The sequence below is a fragment of the Palaemon carinicauda genome, chromosome 29 (genome assembly GCF_036898095.1).
Source record: "Palaemon carinicauda isolate YSFRI2023 chromosome 29, ASM3689809v2, whole genome shotgun sequence".
Classification (NCBI taxonomy): Eukaryota; Metazoa; Arthropoda; class Malacostraca; order Decapoda; family Palaemonidae; genus Palaemon; species Palaemon carinicauda.
In genome coordinates, this window is record NC_090753.1 from 69,317,212 (window position 1) to 69,335,078 (window position 17,867).

At 35.5% G+C, this 17,867-nt stretch overlaps 1 protein-coding gene across 6 annotated transcripts in view; it reads right to left on the minus strand.

The window, feature by feature from the left end:
• Window positions 1–17,867, minus strand: part of Pi3K68D (phosphatidylinositol-4-phosphate 3-kinase catalytic subunit Pi3K68D) — a 95,400-nt gene that overhangs the window by 38,855 nt on the left and 38,678 nt on the right. For all 6 annotated transcript variants that reach the window (XM_068352718.1, XM_068352716.1, XM_068352719.1 and 3 more), the window contains 5 exons: window positions 17,439–17,521; window positions 10,216–10,356; window positions 4,114–4,213; window positions 3,804–3,913; window positions 3,372–3,476 (listed from right to left, as the gene is read on the minus strand). In XM_068352718.1, the coding sequence (XP_068208819.1) occupies window positions 3,372–3,476; window positions 3,804–3,913; window positions 4,114–4,213; window positions 10,216–10,356; window positions 17,439–17,521 (539 nt within the window). The remainder of the gene's footprint in view (window positions 1–3,371; window positions 3,477–3,803; window positions 3,914–4,113; window positions 4,214–10,215; window positions 10,357–17,438; window positions 17,522–17,867) is intronic.

Consider the following 17,867-nt stretch of genomic DNA (forward strand, 5'->3'; position numbering starts at 1 on the left):
CTTACTATATGATAAAACCCGTACACGTATACATAGCCGTGTTGAAGGGGTTAAATGGATATTATGTATGGAATCTGGATCAAGGCCCAACACTGGTGAGCAAGTACTTTTATTGCTAAGTGCTACTGGGGAAAAACTCAGCAGTTGCACAGTGAAATTTAAATCACAAAAGGGTTGAGCAGCAAGATTGGAAAATGAACTGGGAATGGAGTACAGTAGAATGTTGAAGACTGGGTGCATCAAGGTGCACAGCAGACCCTTTGAAATGTCTCGAGTGTACCGTGAATGATACATACATATACATATACCAAAGGCACTTCCCCCAATTTTGGGGGGTAGCCGACATCAACAAGAAACAAAACAAAAAAGGGGACCTCTACTCTCTACGTTCCTTCAGCCTAACCAGGGACTCGGCTGAGTTCAGCTGGTACTGCTAGGGTGCCACAGCCCAACCTCCCACGTTTCCACCACAGATGAAGCTTCATACTGCTGAGTCCCCTACTGCTGCTACCTCCGTGGTCATCTAAGGCACCGGAGGAAGCAGCAGGGCCTACCGGAACTGCGTCACAATGAATGATACACTAGTCACAAAAAATAATTGCCCCCCTCATACATTCTTCTGTCCACTCTTCAGGAGTTGATATACATCCTAAGCCATTAAACAAATATACATCCAAAACAATTAGACAATCATCTAATTTATTTTGAATTTCTATTTTGTATTAAATATCTAACATCATTCCCCACTTGGCTCTCTGAGGAAGCAATTTAGAATTTTTCAAAATTCTCTATTATTTGCCTTCCAACTTTCATATACCTACCATCTACCACATAATAAATATAATGTCACTTCTAACAGTTCCTACATATCTTTTACAAGGTTTAATAGTATATGATCAACACCTGGTTTTATTCCAGCAGTGATGAAATTATGGAAGGATCTTTGGGTCCGTAGATGAATGGATGAAATTTAAAAGCACAAACTGCAAGAATATGCTCTCTCATAAAGCATTTACACTAGATAAGACTCAAGTAGTCTATGAATTTTATCTTGTTCTTATGATTTACTGCATTTGATCTTGGGCTTGCAGCATTCAGTTTTTCCCACATTGTGAGACAGCAGCTTGGCAAGTAATAAGAGAAACTTTTCAAGGTAATTTGTATTTTTCCAAGCTATACAAATCAGACAACTAGAAAATAAAGATAGACCTTTAGCGGCACAGGAACAGCCACTGAATAGTTAACAAGATGGTTATTAAAGTGGTGCGCAAAGGGAGAAATCCTGCCCAACAGCCTGTTACAGAATAGCCATTTTTGCCTTTAGGTGTTGGAAATTTAAAAGACTTAGCTTATTATAGTTATGACTAATACTAATAGCTTTTAAATATTGTTATTTGTTCCTATTTGTAAACAAACTTTGCCTTTTCAAAGATCTAATCTTTGTTGGGAGGATATTTCCTAGAACCAAACTTGAAGCTTCTTTACTTCCCAGAAAATATCATCCTTCCTTGTCCTGTAAGGGAGTGAGGAAGACGACTCCAAGAACCTTCTAAGATGGGATCTCGGCCAGCAATAGCTTGAAAGGACGTTCTGCGAGTACTACATGGGAAACCTATCTTCCTAACGTGGAGGGGGCTTCAGCTGTGTTGAACCCGGCATATCAAGAGAAAAGTTTGCTAAGACGCAGACCTAGCTTACAACAAAGTACGAAGCATTCCTCCATACCATATGAACGAGAAAGGTGGACACATACTGTAAGCTACCGTCCCCTGGCTTAGTCATGATCTTTAGTCCAATGCAATTGCAGTAACTGTCATACCTAGCTGACTGACCCCAAAGGTACCAGTTGGTAGGTGACTACTGTCACTCCCTCCTGAAAGAAGATCAATATAAGTCTGATTATCAAAAGGCCTCCCCACTCAAATATCTTCTTCATCTTCTGAAAAAAAAAAAATGTTTGACAAATGGAATGGAGGAAGTCAAGACTGATAAAGGAATACAGTAATAGAGGATGAACTCCCCTTCCCATTACCAATCATTCTTCTATGCTGTCAGTCATTGTCTGGGCAACTCATATAGACTGGGCTCTCTGAGGAGGAAGCTACAAGAAATTCCTCTTCCATAATACAGAAAGCTCTGGGTGATAGGAGGATAGATGTGAGAGGGGCAAGAGAGCGTGCTAGAAATAGGAATGAATGGCGAGCGATTGTGACGCAGTTCCAGTAGGCCCTGCTGCTTCCTCCGGTGCCTTGGATGACCGCGGAGGTAGCAGCAGTAGGGGAGTCAGCATTATGAAGCTTCATCTGTGGTGGAAATGTGGGAGGTTGGGCTGTGGCACCCTAGCAGTACCAGCTGAACTCGGTTGAGTCCCTGATTAGGCTGAAGGAACAGAGAGTAGAGGTCCCCTTTTTGTTTTGTTTCATTGTTGGTGTTGGCTACCCCCCAAAATTGGGGGAAGTGCCTTGGTATATGGATGGATAATACAAAACACTAGCTGAGAATTTTAACGCAAGGGGAGCACTGGTAAGTCACTGACACTACAATACACAGAGATCACCATCTGGGGAACACATTGTTGGGTGTACCCAGATGAATAATTTTCTTTATTCGGCTTAAAGGAATGTGTATCAAAGTCCAAATCGGTTAATTCCCCCCAATGCAGAGAAACTACTAAAGCGCGAATAGTAAAGCTCCGAGATCCTCTTACTGATCAGAAGAGTGAGAAAAAACTAAAAAGGGTATCTACTTGCAGTCACCCCTACACAAAGGTAAACAAAACTTGGAGTTTCAGAGATAGTATCCTAATGGAAAAAACTCCTTTCACTCCATGTTTACCTTCTGGTGTGCTCCTGCTTACAATAGAGACCACTTAACCCTTTTACCCCCAAAACAACGTACTGGTACGTTTCACAAAAGCCATCCCTTTACCCCCATGGACGTACCGGTAGGTCCTTGCAAAATAATGCTATAAAAATTTGTTTTTCATATTTTTTGATAATTTTTTGAGAAAATTCAGGCATTTTCCAAGAGAATGAGACCAACCTGACCTCTCTATGACAAAAATTAAGGCTGTTAGAGCAATTTTTAAAAAATACACTGCAAAATGTGCTGGGAAAAAAATAACCCCTTGGGGGTTAAGGGTTGGAAATTTCCAAATACCCCGGGGGTAAAAGGGTTAAGAAAACCAGTTAACACACACACGGATGTAAGAAAATATCGAACGCTCGCGAGCGCACTGTAGCGATACATCTGCACCACTAGCGGCCAAGGACAAAGTGGTTATCCTCGTACCACCTGTCATTAATCAATTACTGTACCTTGTTAAAATTTCAAATGTTTCCCCGAATACAGTTCAAAGAAAATCATCTTACTTGACTTAGCTGAATGGTTTTGCATGTTGCTACTAGAGAGTTTATGGCTTCTGTCACCTCTATGGTTTCAAGTTTTCCAAGAATGGCACACAAGTGCTTGACCACCTGAGAAAGAAGAGACAGCTTTTACAGACAACAAATAGTACATATACTTTATTTGAAAAGTAACATCAAGTTTTCCAAGAATGGCACACAAGTGCTTCACCACCTGAGAAAGAAGAGACAGCATTTACAGACAACAAATAGTACATTTACTTTATTTGAATAGTAACAGAAAAAATTGGGCACGGAAATTCTTTTAAGAAGCAATGATTAAAGACCAGAGCAAATGAAAATTTGCTTTAATTCTTACTCTAAAATCTCTCATTCACTACTGTGGGATATCTTTTTCCTGAATTCAAAATATCAAACTAGGAAAAGTATTTATCATACCTGTCTTAATCTTCGAGACCTCATGGGAGTGGGAAGATCTTGCACGGGTGTACCGTCAATCAGGAGAAAACCAGCATTCTGAAGGCGTGTTAGCTCAGTCTCGAAAGTTTCTGTCCAGAAAAAAGTAGACTTTAAACGCCGCCTAGTGTATGCTGAACAAGGTATATCAAAAGAAATGGCCTCTAAAGATATGTTAAATAATCATAACCTTATGTCTTATAACATTTTATGCGTATATACAGTATTATAAAAGTGTACTGTACTTCTACACACTGTATAAAATCCTTTACACATTTCTTGATTTACTTACCGACAACGATAATTAACGTTTCGTAGTGAACAATTTCTACTGAGCCAGCTGACATGAGGTCTTCAACTTGAATTTCCAAAACGGTAGCATCGTCTTCTTCCTGGAATTTATGAAATTGTAGGTCTGTACTAGGGAAGTTACAAAAAGACAATGGCTGTTTGTAATAGCCTATTCCTTTATGAAAAATTGGAAAATACAATGGAAGAAAGATTTAGTTTCAAACTACCTATAAATCCTGTAAATCTTTGTATGCATGTCTTCTGCTCATCCATACTTCTTTTGTCATCCTTTGTTTACTTAGATTTCTTAACATCATCTTACTAATTACTTAATATAAAAAAATCAATATAAAAAACTAGTTACCACTTAACAGTGAGCATTACATAGTACACTGTAGATGGTATTTAAGTTTCTTCATAGAACATATTAATCAACAGTAGAATTACGGTCTTGCTTTTCACTTATTCCCTTTGGTCTGCCAGCTGTTAAAAGTCTAAATTTTTTACCTCTCATTAACAAGCAAATCCTTCTGGTCTGCTTTAAGCAAGACTAAAAGCTAGTTACCTATTTCTGTAAAATACTCCATGTTTTTAATAACAGTAAATGCTCACTATTCCTGACTACTTAGCGGGAGGACCTTTACCAGCCAATTTTCCATTGCCAAAATATGGCTACCCTATGTCCACTTAACTTAGTTTAGGCATGATTATATTCATATCAAATATTACAAAATATATTTTACTCAACATGTGTTGCAGGAGGGTTTATCCATCCATATACCAAGGCACTTCCCCCAATTTTGGGGGGTAGCCGACATCAACAAGAAACAAAACAAAAAAGGGGACCTCTACTCTCTGGAGGAACGTAGAGAGTAGAGGTCCCCTTTTTTTTTTTTTTTCTTGTTGATGTCGGCTACCCCCCAAAATTGGGGGAAGTGCCTTGGTATATGGATGGATAAACCCTCCTGCAACACATGTTGAGTAAAACATATTTTGTAATATTTGATATGTCATATCAAATATTACAAAATATGTTTTACTCAACATGTGTTGCAGGAGGGTTTATCCATCCATATACCAAGGCACTTCCCCCAATTTTGGGGGGTAGAAATACACAAAACCACTTAAATTTTTTTAGCTAAACCCACTCATAAATACCCATTCTAATGTTATACAACAAACGATGCATCACTTGAAGGTCGTCTCAAATATCCGTGTGTTAACTTTTTAGTTATATTGCGATAATTTCCACATCTCTTTTTCTATGTTTTTCCACTTTTATTGTACATTCTTCTTTATACCTCTATATAACATAATTGCACTAAGTTTTAGGTGGGAGAGGGCAACTTGTTGATGTTTTCCTATCTAGCCATCATTTAGGGCAGTAAAGTATATGCATGATAGAAATCAGTGTTTCTAGTTTCTTCCTTTCCTAGATACAAGTTTTTGAGCCAAACAGAGTTTGTACGGATGTCTCGTTATACTAGTCAAAGGACAGAGCTTAACAATACTGATGGTAGTGTGAAAAGGAGCTCTATTACCAGCCATTACCTGTCACAAGGTGATTCCACCTTACAGACAACTGCTAGAATTGTGCATGGAACAGAGGAAGACAGGTTTGGTGCCAGGCTAGCTATGCCTCATGGCTAACCCTTTTACCCCCAAAGGTAAGGTTAAATTTCGAGCACATTTTGCTATATATTTTTCTAAATTGCTCTAACAGGCTTAATTTTTGTCATAGAGAGGTCAGGTTGGTGTCATTCTTTTGGAAAATGCTTGAAGTTTCTCATAAAATTATCAAAAAAAAGCAAAATAAATGTAAATAACAGTGTTTTGCAAGAACGTACCAGTACGTCCTTTGGTGGTGAAACATGTACACATTGAAAGCAACACCCAATGTTGACTGTAGAAAGAAGTTCGGCTAAATTGTAACAATAGGTTACGTGTTGCTTACCTCAACAATGCCAAATCTTTCAACTAGGAATGTCAGCAGCTCCAGGATGGATTCAGTATGACATAAGGTTGCAAATATGTAACTGTATCAGTTATTAATATCATTCATACAAGGTTACAGGAAAGTTACAAAAAATCCAAGACAACGTAAAAAGCCTCCAGGACTTAGTAAGAATGGATAATTCATACCCGTGCTCCTAAAGGCTAATACAGTGTTGACTGGGGGTTGGTTTATACAGTATTTGTATTAGGCTTATAGTTGCTTTAAATGTATCAAAGTAAATCACGGCTCTGCCCCTGCACGACGAGCACAAGGGATGCAGCAGAAAAGGATAATAAGGACAAGGTTAACACGTGAGAACGTGGGAACACAAAGGGAAAGCACAGGAATACCATGTGGGAGTCATGCGGGACACAAAGGAGTCGGGGACACAAAGAGTCGCACTGAGATAAGGAGAGCGTCGAGATGATATCGCGACGCGACCAGAGAACTTACCGAGGACCGAGACCCAAGCTAGTATGCTGCCTGACACGGGCCTAGCCTCAGGGCACGTTCCTTCCACCTGAGGTTAGACCTCACAGAAAATGGAAGTAGGGTAAACTACACAAAACTCTGGTTGGTTGAGAGGAGATTCCAGGTAACTCCTAAGAAAGTAGTTCGAGGTAAGTTTCCGTGTTGGAACAATCATACCATATAACAATGTAAATCCATAGCACTGGTCTATAACACGAATTTTTAAGCTGAGAGTACAAGATCTTTTCATAGAGCCTGGGCATTATTAATAGCGAACATAACCCATTTGCAATAATAATTCACTTCTAATGTAGCATTAGCTGAAAACTTATTACTGTATACTCACAAGGCTAATCAACCTTGATGCAGGGAAACATCGCCTAACTTTTATGAAGATCCCATTTACTTATTGCAGAGAGTTTCACTGAACTAGTTACATTCAGACACACACCAACTACTGTATCTTGAATGAGACCCGAATACAGTATTGCAGCAAAGTAAATTTGAAGTAACTGGACAGTTTTAATGGAAAATATTAAAATAAAAAATCAAACCCAAAAGATAAAGCAGTCAATACACGGATGGCTGCTGTTAACACAGCACTCTTAATACCATCCACATTGTTTCACTTTAAATGGGTTTTGGTTATGTCCTTTTAGAGAAAAAATCCCCAATTAATTCTTTAATCCACTTCATTTACATGAATCCCTATTACATTGACTAAAATAATCCCCATATTCTTAATATACTCTACTGCCAGCGAGATACAATAAAAATAGGATATCAGCATTAACTGAAGCCTAAAGAACACTGCAAATAACCTTTGATGCTACTTAACCCTTTTACCCCCAAAGGACGTACTGGTACGTTTCACAAAACTCATCCCTTTATCCCCATGGACGTATCGGTGCGTCATTGCAAAAAACTACTATTTAAATTTTTTTTTTCATATTTTTGATAATTTTTTGAAAAACTTCAGGCATTTTCCAAGAGAATGGGACCAACCTGACCTCTCTATGACTAAAATTAAGGCTGTTAGAGCAATTTAAAAAAAAATATACTGCAAAATGTGCTTGAAAAAAAAAACCCAGGGGGTAAAGGGTTGGAAAGTTCCAAATAGCCTGGGGGTAAAAGGGTTAAAAAATACTGTACTACTAAAAAAATCATACTATAAGCAGAACCCAACATAGGGATGTAGACCAAAAGAGCCGACTTGTTTATCTTAGGGGTTACCATTACTGCATAGAGGGTCCTCATCTTCAATCTTTTCCAAGAAGCTGTTTGCAAGTCTAATTTTGTTAAATTTAGGCCCAATTTAGGCCTAAACTGAATCCCATGTCTATGACTTCCAGCTACAAAAGTTTCATATGAAATATATATGGGGTTATTACGAATGTCCTTTTGCATATTGTATTAAATGATAATGTTTTATTACAGTATTTCTCTATGTCCTTTTGCATATTGTATTAAATGCTAATGTTTTATTACAGTATTTCTCTATGTCCTTTTGCTTACTATATTAAATGCTAATGTTTTATTACAGTATTTCTTTATGTCCTTTTGCTTACTGTATTAAATGCTAATGTTTTATTACAGTATTTCTTTATGTCCTTATGCTTACTGTATTAAATGCTAATGTTTTATTACAGTATTTCTTTATGTCCTTTTGCTTACTGTATTAAATGCTAGTATTTCTTTATGTCCTTATGCTTACTGTATTAAATGCTAATGTTTTATTACAGTATTTCTTTATGTCCTTTTGCTTACATTATTAAATGCTAATGTTTTATTACAGTATTTCTTTATGTCCTTTTGCTTACTGTATTAAATGCTAATGTTTTATTACAGTATTTCTTTATGTACTTTTGCTTACTGTATTAAATGCTAATGTTTTATTACAGTATTTCTTTATGTCCTTTTGCTTGCTGTATTAAATGCTAGTATTTCTTTATGTCCTTATGCTTACTGTATTAAATGCTAATGTTTTATTACAGTATTTCTTTATGTCCTTTTGCTTACTGTATTAAATGCTAGTATTTCTTTATGTCCTTATGCTTACTGTATTAAATGCTAATGTTTTATTACAGTATTTCTTTATGTCCTTTTGCTTACATTATTAAATGCTAATGTTTTATTACAGTATTTCTTTATGTCCTTTTGCTTACTGTATTAAATGCTAATGTTTTATTACAGTATTTCTTTATGTACTTTTGCTTACTGTATTAAATGCTAGTATTTCTTTATGTCCTTATGCTTACTGTATTAAATGCTAATGTTTTATTACAGTATTTCTTTATGTCCTTTTGCTTACTGTATTAAATGCTAGTATTTCTTTATGTCCTTATGCTTACTGTATTAAATGCTAATGTTTTATTACAGTATTTCTTTATGTCCTTTTGCTTACTGTATTAAATGATAATGTTTTATTACAGTATTTCTTTATGTCCTTTTGCATATTGTATTAAATGATAATGTTTTATTACAGTATTTCTTTATGTCCTTTTGCTTACTGTATTAAATGCTAGTATTTCTTTATGTCCTTATGCTTACTGTATTAAATGCTAATGTTTTATTACAGTATTTCTTTATGTCCTTTTGCTTACTGTATTAAATGCTAGTATTTCTTTATGTCCTTATGCTTACTGTATTAAATGCTAATGTTTTATTACAGTATTTCTTTATGTCCTTTTGCTTACTGTATTAAATGCTAATGTTTTATTACAGTATTTCTTTATGTCCTTTTGCTTACTATATTAAATGCTAATGTTTTATTACAGTATTTCTTTATGTCCTTTTGCTTACTGTATTAAATACTAATGTTTTATTACAGTATTTCTTTATGTCCTTTTGCATATTGTATTAAATGATAATGTTTTATTACAGTATTTCTTTATGTCCTTTTGCATATTGTATTAAATGCTAATGTTTTATTACAGTATTTCTTTATGTCCTTTTGCATATTGTATTAAATGATAATGTTTTATTACAGTATTTCTTTATGTCCTTTTGCATATTGTATTAAATGCTAATATTTTATTACAGTATTACAGTATTTCTTTATGTCCTTATGCTTACTGTATTAAATGCTAATGTTTTATTACAGTATTTCTTTATGTCCTTTTGCTTACTGCATTAAATGCTAATGTTTTATTACAGTATTTCTTTATGTCCTTTTGCATATTGTATTAAATGATAATGTTTTATTACAGTATTTCTTTATGTCCTTTTGCTTACTGTATTAAATGCTAATGTTTTATTACAGTATTTCTTTATGTCCTTTTGCTTACTGTATTAAATGCTAATGTTTTATTACAGTATTTCTTTATGTCCTTTTGCTTACTGCATTAAATGCTAATGTTTTATTACAGTATTTCTTTATGTCCTTTTGCATATTGTATTAAATGATAATGTTTTATTACAGTATTTCTTTATGTCCTTATGCTTACTGTATTAAATGCTAATGTTTTATTACAGTATTTCTTTACGTCCTTTTGCTTACTGTATTAAATGATAAATGTTTTATAACAGTATTTCTTTATTCTATCTTATTCTCAGTTGGATTTGTTCGTATGTCTAGGTATCAGTTAAAAGTCGAATGTTCGCAAGTTGGGCAACTTCTGTACATCGATTACTTACGGTTCGTTGGTAGGACCTCTTAACGGAGTCGGCATGCAGGAGCGTGAAGGAAACGTCCTGATCATACTTGATGCAAGTGTGTACGTACTCATACTCGCCCAACGCAGTTTCTCCGGACAAATAGTCGTCAATGCCTCGCACCTATAATATACAAATCAAAATTAATATTTGTAGGGTTATACCAATAAATCTATTCTGAAATTATTTCTTTTGATATATATTGGTCACCCAAGAGTTCAAAATATCTTATAATCAAGCTTTGATTGATTGATTGATTTAAAGTAATCAAGCTTTGAATATTGGAGAAAAATTATCAAATCTATTGCCGAGGATACATACATACATACATACATACATACATATACCAAGGCACTTCCCCCAATTTTGGGGGGTAGCCGACATCAACAAAGAAACAAAACAAAAAGGGGACTACTCTCTACGTCTCCTGTGAGACGTTATCAAAGAGATTGCCGAGGATATTCTGAGAAATATAAATACAACAATGGCACTTCCTAGAGACTATCCATAGTAATCATATTAAAGTGAAGATTCATATAATTTTATAACTACATAAAACAATTCAAGAATATAAAACAAAACTATCACCTCAGTACTGTTTTTTATCCTCTAAAATAATCACCGATTGTAAGCTGCACTATTTATATATTCTATATGCTGTAGAATATAAAGAGTAATATCTAAGAATTAAAATTCTCTACTAAGGACAATCTTTGAATTTTAGAGGATGAAAGGGCTTTCTTCCGATGAAACAGGAAAATCACAATTTTTCAAAACTTCCTTCATGAGGACAAACTCATTCCTATTGCTGAAAAATTAGTTTTATAGAGACCAAGTAACAAGATTAGATTCTAATAGAAATGATCCAACCGAATTATGCCTAAAGGTATTCTTAAAGTTAAAAGGAATAGAAGTACATGAAAAATCTATGACATCAATTAGGTGAGCGAGGGAAAATGGTGGAGAAATGCATGGGAAAATGCAAAATATGAGGACTGCCATTGGTGCAAAACACACGGTAAAAGTCAGAGTATTTAACTCCAATTGAGAAAAACTCTCAAAAGATAAAATACTCCAATACTTACTATTTCTCGGCTCGACCTGTGTCGCTCCGTGAAATGTTCCTCTAGCACCATTTCTAAAGCATAGTTATTGCTGAATATACCAGAGAAAAAAAAGAGATGCGTAGAATGCCAGGAATAAACCTAGCTCGCTCACTCTGAGTGTCGGTATATAAAACTGGGGCGTGATTGAACCATGACCATAGCTCCCTCACCAATTAGTCTATCCCCGAACAGAAACCCTTTCATCTATACCTGCTTGTGAAGGTTTAACCAAACTTAATTCTATTCCAAAAAACTCAAAGAGATAACAATAAGAATTAGGTACATAATACGACCAATTTAACAGACACAAACGCCAAGTGACTACCAGCATACTTAAAAATTGGATTGGATTTATATATGAAGCCTTAAAGCCTGGTACTGGGCCCCAGGAGAACATAGAGCAACCCACCCTCTCCATAACTGGGGATAAAGATTAACAGATTGTACAGCAGAACATAGAGCAACCCACCCTCTCCATAACTGGGGATAAAGGTTAACAGATTGTACAGCAGAACATAGAGCAACCCACCCTCTCCATAACTGGGGATAAAGATTAACAGATTGTACAGCAGAACATAGAGCAACCCACCCTCTCCATAACTGGGGATAAAGGTTAACAGATTGTACAGCAGAACATAGAGCAACCCAGCCTCTCCATAACTGGGGATAAAGGTTAACAGATTGTACAGCAGAACATAGAGCAACCCATCCTCTCCATAACTGGGGATAAAGGTTAACAGATTGTACAGCAGAACATAGAGCAACCCACCCTCTCCATAACTGGGGATAAAGGTTAACAGATTGTACAGCAAGAGAGATCAAGAAAGAAGAAAGGAAGCAGAATGAGACGTAGAGCAGGATAAAAAGTGAGCGCAGCTAGGGACCAAAAGGACGCTGCATAGTCTAGAAAGTAATGCCGACAGTATACCACTTCAGATGTACTAATGGCACTAACCATCATAGAGGCCACTTGCTTTGGATCCATTTTCTAATAGTTCACAAGATAAAAGTTAATTTTATCTTTAATACTTATGCTAATTTTCTTAATCTTTTAAGACTCCAAAATAACGAAATATTTGCCAAGACATTCAAAAGACAAAGAAATGCTCTTTAATGGTATATTATTAGGATAATTTGGTTATTAACAGTCATGTAGGAGCATAATTCTTTCATAAATATTGGAATACAAGCGCACTCCTTGAAAAATATCAAATCATTATTCAAAGATTCAAATACCTTTATCCTTAAAGTTCAAACAGTTTTTGCATCATGCCCTCAATTTTCACAGTAATACATTTCCATTTCATACCGGTGAGGTTTCTAAAATAGCTAAAAAAAAAAAAAATTTTCCTAATAACTATATCAATACTTGCTCCAATGAGCCAATGAAATAATCAAATTGGATAGTACTGACATCATAAATTTTTGTAAAGCTAATTTGGAAGAGAAAATCTCAACATTGACTAAATTCAACAAAGTTTACATAATGCTAAAAGGGGTCAACTATGATGAATCCGCTTGCTTGCACCAGCAATACACTTTGCTTTTTTCACAAACTTACTTTCTCCATAATGCTGCGAAGCTGATTATATTGTTGGAAAGTTAATCATAGTAACATATTAATATAAAAATATGTAAATATTTTGGCTTTACGAAGGGGTATGGAAACATACAGGACAGATTTATCTAACTATTACCAATGTACTGGTAAAAAAAATTAATTTCATATACATAAGCAGGATAAAAAGCAAAACAAAATATATTATTAAATAAATGTAAGATTTATCGAGGATTTAAGTACTGAGTCAATCTTCAACATTAATAAGTAAAATTAAGTGTTGCAGGTTATTGCAAATATAACAAATTAGTAATCACAGAATGGTCAATTATCAGCCTGTGAAAATTCACGAAACCACATGTACTAATCAACCACATACTACACATTCTACAAACACACTCCAAGAACATGCATTGTAATATGCTGGAAATAAATTTTGTGTATGTGTACACCACGTCTAGACCTCCCTAAAATTCAATGCTTTACAACTTACAAATCTTTAGGGCTTAAGAAACTAATTAACAGGAAAAAAAATATAAGATTTGAAAACTTAATACATAATACGGAAATGCACAATCACCATCTTTCAAATACCAAAGTCGTCCTAAAAATTTCTTTTACTTCCCTAACATGATAATGAAGCTGAAATAAATGATGGTGTGTATATGAAAAAAAAATATATATATAATTTTTGCATTTTTTATAGCCCTAAAGTGGCCCCCCAAAGAAGCGCCTTAATCTGTTATTACTTTAAACAGGTACTGACAGCAAGACCCTACACCCAGTAGGGAGATAAGTAGAGGTAGAAGAATAGGAATATAGACAAAATGAAGTTGTCAAAAGACAAGTTACTCAAGACCTGTTTTGTTATGTCTTCAAATTTAGGAGCAAATGAAACTAGATTATTCTCATCACTGACCGATGTTGTACCATCATAGTGTAATTGTTTTTTTCATATATTGACAGTTTCCATGGATAGCATTTCACATACTTGTCCCCAGAAACAAGCGAACATAAGTGGCATAGAAAAGTTTTCAGCGGCAGCCAAACTTTTACGTGTTGTCAGTGTACAAACCCGGCTGACTGTCCGTGCAGATAATGAACCACATTGTTGTGGGGTTCTCCTTTAAGCTTGAAGTTTTTTCTGTCCCAAGCCTGGAATTTTCTCTGGAATAATATTGCATGATCTTGCACCTGATTATGTTGCTAGTCAGCTTAGTGAAGACTGTTAACCCTTTTACCCCCAGGCTCTTTGGAAATTTCCAACCCTTAACCCCCAAGGGGTTTTTTCCCAGCACATTTTGCAGTATATATTTTTTAAACTGCTCTAACAGCCTTAATTTTTGCCATAGAGAGGTCAGGTTGGTCTCATTCTCTTGGAAAATGCCTGAATTTATTCAAAAAAATTATCAAAAATATGAAAAAAAAAAATTTTATAGCATTTTTTTGCAAGGACGTACTGGTACGTCCATGGGGGTAAAGGGATGAGTTTTGTGAAACGTACCAGTACGTCCTTTGGGGGTAAAAGGGTTAAAAGCAAGTTTGCCTGGAGGTTCTAGTTTTGCCACATAAATTGTAACCTTGTTTTATTATCCCTTTGATCGTGAGGCAAGCTGCTTGTATTTGAATGTATCCCAAACAGATACCCAGCCAGGGTGTGCCTTTGTTTATACTTGCATCTGGAAGCCATAAGTGTGTCCAGCATGTGGATAGTTCTTGTTTTTTGTTATTCAAATCTTGTTATTGTGAGGCTGGAGTGTAAAAGGATACTAATTTTTCCTTAAATTGCATATTTGAATTTGACAAAAAATGTTATTATCAACCTAAATAGTTTTTTTTTTTTTTATTATTAAATGTTTCTAATAAGTCATTTAAATTTTTTTTCTCCCACACTGTGTCCTGCTACCAGTCTAGATATTTTTTGCCTTTCACCTAATGTTCTGAAACTTTACTTAAGCTTGAAGCTATCCTACCTTAAGAAGATAGAGCTATTCATAAATTCTGCTAACTTCTCAGAAATGAATCAACGGTCATATTACACGCTTATTCAGCAAGCTCAAGGCAAGGGAAGATAAGGGGGAAGTAAGGTTCTAGCTGGGTCCCCTTGCCCAGTATAAAATCAAGGGGTGGTGCCCAGTGCCCAGTTCATCCTTGATTGTTTGCCTTTTACCCAGATGACCGCGGAGGTAGCAGCAGTAGGGGATTCAGCATTATGAAGCTTCATCTGTGGTGGATAATGTGGGAGGGTGGGCTGTGGAACCCTAGCAGTACCAGCTGAACTCGGTTGAGTCCCCTGTTAGGCTGGGAGGAACGTAGAGAGTAGAGGTCCCCTTTTTTGTTTTTGTTTCATTTGTTGATGTCGGCTATCCCCCAAAATTGGGGGAAGTGCCTTGGTATATGTATGTATGTATGTGTAGTGAACGTTGGGGTTAGTCGGTATTCGGGCACTAGGCAGTTTGGGTGCTACCTCTGGCCACAGTCTGCAAACCACTACAAAACCATTAGGTTGTAACCACTAGGAAAACCAAATAAAGCTAGCCTAAAGTACCTGCTGAGTAATACACAATATATTTCTTAACAACCATTTTTCAACATACTGCTCTAACCATATGGATTGAAACTATAGTGTCCTCAATGCAAATTCTTTTTTATACCACATTGAATTCACCCCAAATCTACGATTAATTAGCTAAGCAGCCTGGTTAGAATGTTTTACTTTAATCTGGTTTGATCCTCAAACAACATCTGTTTCGTTATTGTAGAAAATTGCATGTCTTTAATGGAATAAAACTTACAATGCATTAACTTTCTGGAATTTCCAGAAAACTTCATAACTATATTATCAAGAAGTTTATGGGTAAACCATAAACAGCAAGACCTGGTCTTACACAGGACTGACACAAATGTGTTTATTAATTTTGGGGAAAAAACAAAGATAACAAAAATAACAAGGGGAGAACAAAACATGAAAGAAGAGATTAAAGAGAATGTACAATGATTAAAAAACCCAACAAGAACAACCCTTGTGTACGGCATAGCATCGTACACAGCACAACGTAAAGAATGCCCCTTAAAGATAAATATTTGGAAGTGTCTACTTCTCAATGGTTTTTTATGCCCTGTGGTAGGGGGAGCAAAGATATTACCATCGTACGTCCTGCATGTCGCAGAATGTGGCTAAATGGACACCTGCTACCTTGCAGTCTTTCTTTTAAGCAAAAGGCTAAGCTCAATGGCAAAAACTGTGGAAACTGTTACATTGCAGTGGGACTATTTAGTCAAAGGTTAGACACTGCCAATATCTGTGGTTGATGACTGCAATGGTTTGTGATTGTTAATACTGTCTGCCAAATAATAAACCATGCCTGATGCTTTTAGAAATAAGGATGCGGCTAGGGGGTCCTTTGTAAGCATCGGGCAACCAACTCCTTGATGTATGGATAAAGGTAGGAAAGAAGACTTTTCATTTTGTTATTTGGTTTTAAATAAACAAAATGGAGCAACAACTGTCTTCTACCTCTAAGACCTAAAAAAATTATTATACATCGATAGTAATCCTCAAACTCCGTAATGGACTTTACAAAATTACAAAATTCTCTGCCTCCAGTTGCAAATTTCTTTGCTTCATGGTATTCTTCTATAACCTAAGGCTTGGGACTTCTATTACAGAATATTGTACTTGGATTTTTCTCAGTGCCTGGGATTTATTGAAGCTTTTTAATGTCATGATTTATATATTTCTGAAAAAAAAATTTCAAATGCTGTCAAATAGCCTGTTACCCAAGTCTTATGATCCCCTGCTAAACATATTTATGGCATTTCAAAATTTTGAATAGCTAACCCTTAAGCATTTTTCAATACAATATTTCACATAGTTCCAGATCAAAGTTGAAGGAATTCTACAAAAATCATGAACAATTCAAACAACTGTGTCATGATTCACAACTAATTTCATTAAACCAACTTGAACTGCATATATTCTTTAATGACTTGGGTTCAAGTCTCCAATAATTTACTATACAATTTCCACACTACTTCATGAGAGTTGAAAGTATATTGAAGTCTTGGAATAAATAAAAAGCAATGATGTCAAGTAATGCATTACTTAAAGTCGTCAATAAAAGCATACTTTGCTAATCACACTATCATATTTCAGGAGTCTGTAAAAGCAGAAAGTGAAGAGCATCTTAAATTTGAACAAAGTTTGATACTCTAGCAAACACCTCTAATCCTTACACTGCAACAATAATCAACATAAACCTTACGAAAATGTATTCTAGGTTTTAAATGGTTCTAAATTCAGACGCAGCTAAAATCTATATTTTTTTTTAAGTCAATCTTGCTATGAATTATAAACTACACGAGCAGCTTACGCAGACTTCGCTAATGTGCCCCTGAGCTTTCACAGGAGGGGATAAGGAAAACTTGATACAGCTAAGTTCACGAGTAAAAAGGAAAAACAAAATCATGGGTCATGATACAGCTAAGTTGATGGATAAAAAGGAAACAAAATTATGGGTCATGTTTATAGGAATATCTACCTTAAGGACATAATCAGCCGATTCACCCTCAAGCTCCAAGTCACAGACTGTGTGCATCACGACGTGTTCCACACTGGAATTTACTGAAAATGAAAACGGGTAAACAAAAAATGGAACCAACTCTCTCGAAGCTGAAAAACAAAACAAGAGTTCTTGAGATGATTAAAGATGCTTTCAGATAATTGACATAAAAGCTGAATTATGCTGCAGACTCCAAACTGACTAGAATTGTGATATTCATAAAAAATAAGACCTCTGTTGACCCATAATGGTAGTGTAAAAATCTTTCATGTATGTGCTAGTCAAAATCCAGAGACGACTAAAACTCTAATGAAGATAATAAGAGTTCTTTGTAAAGAAAAAAAAATGAAATAATTGTCATAGCACATTAAATATGAATAAAATACATAAATGCAAGTATGTGCCAAC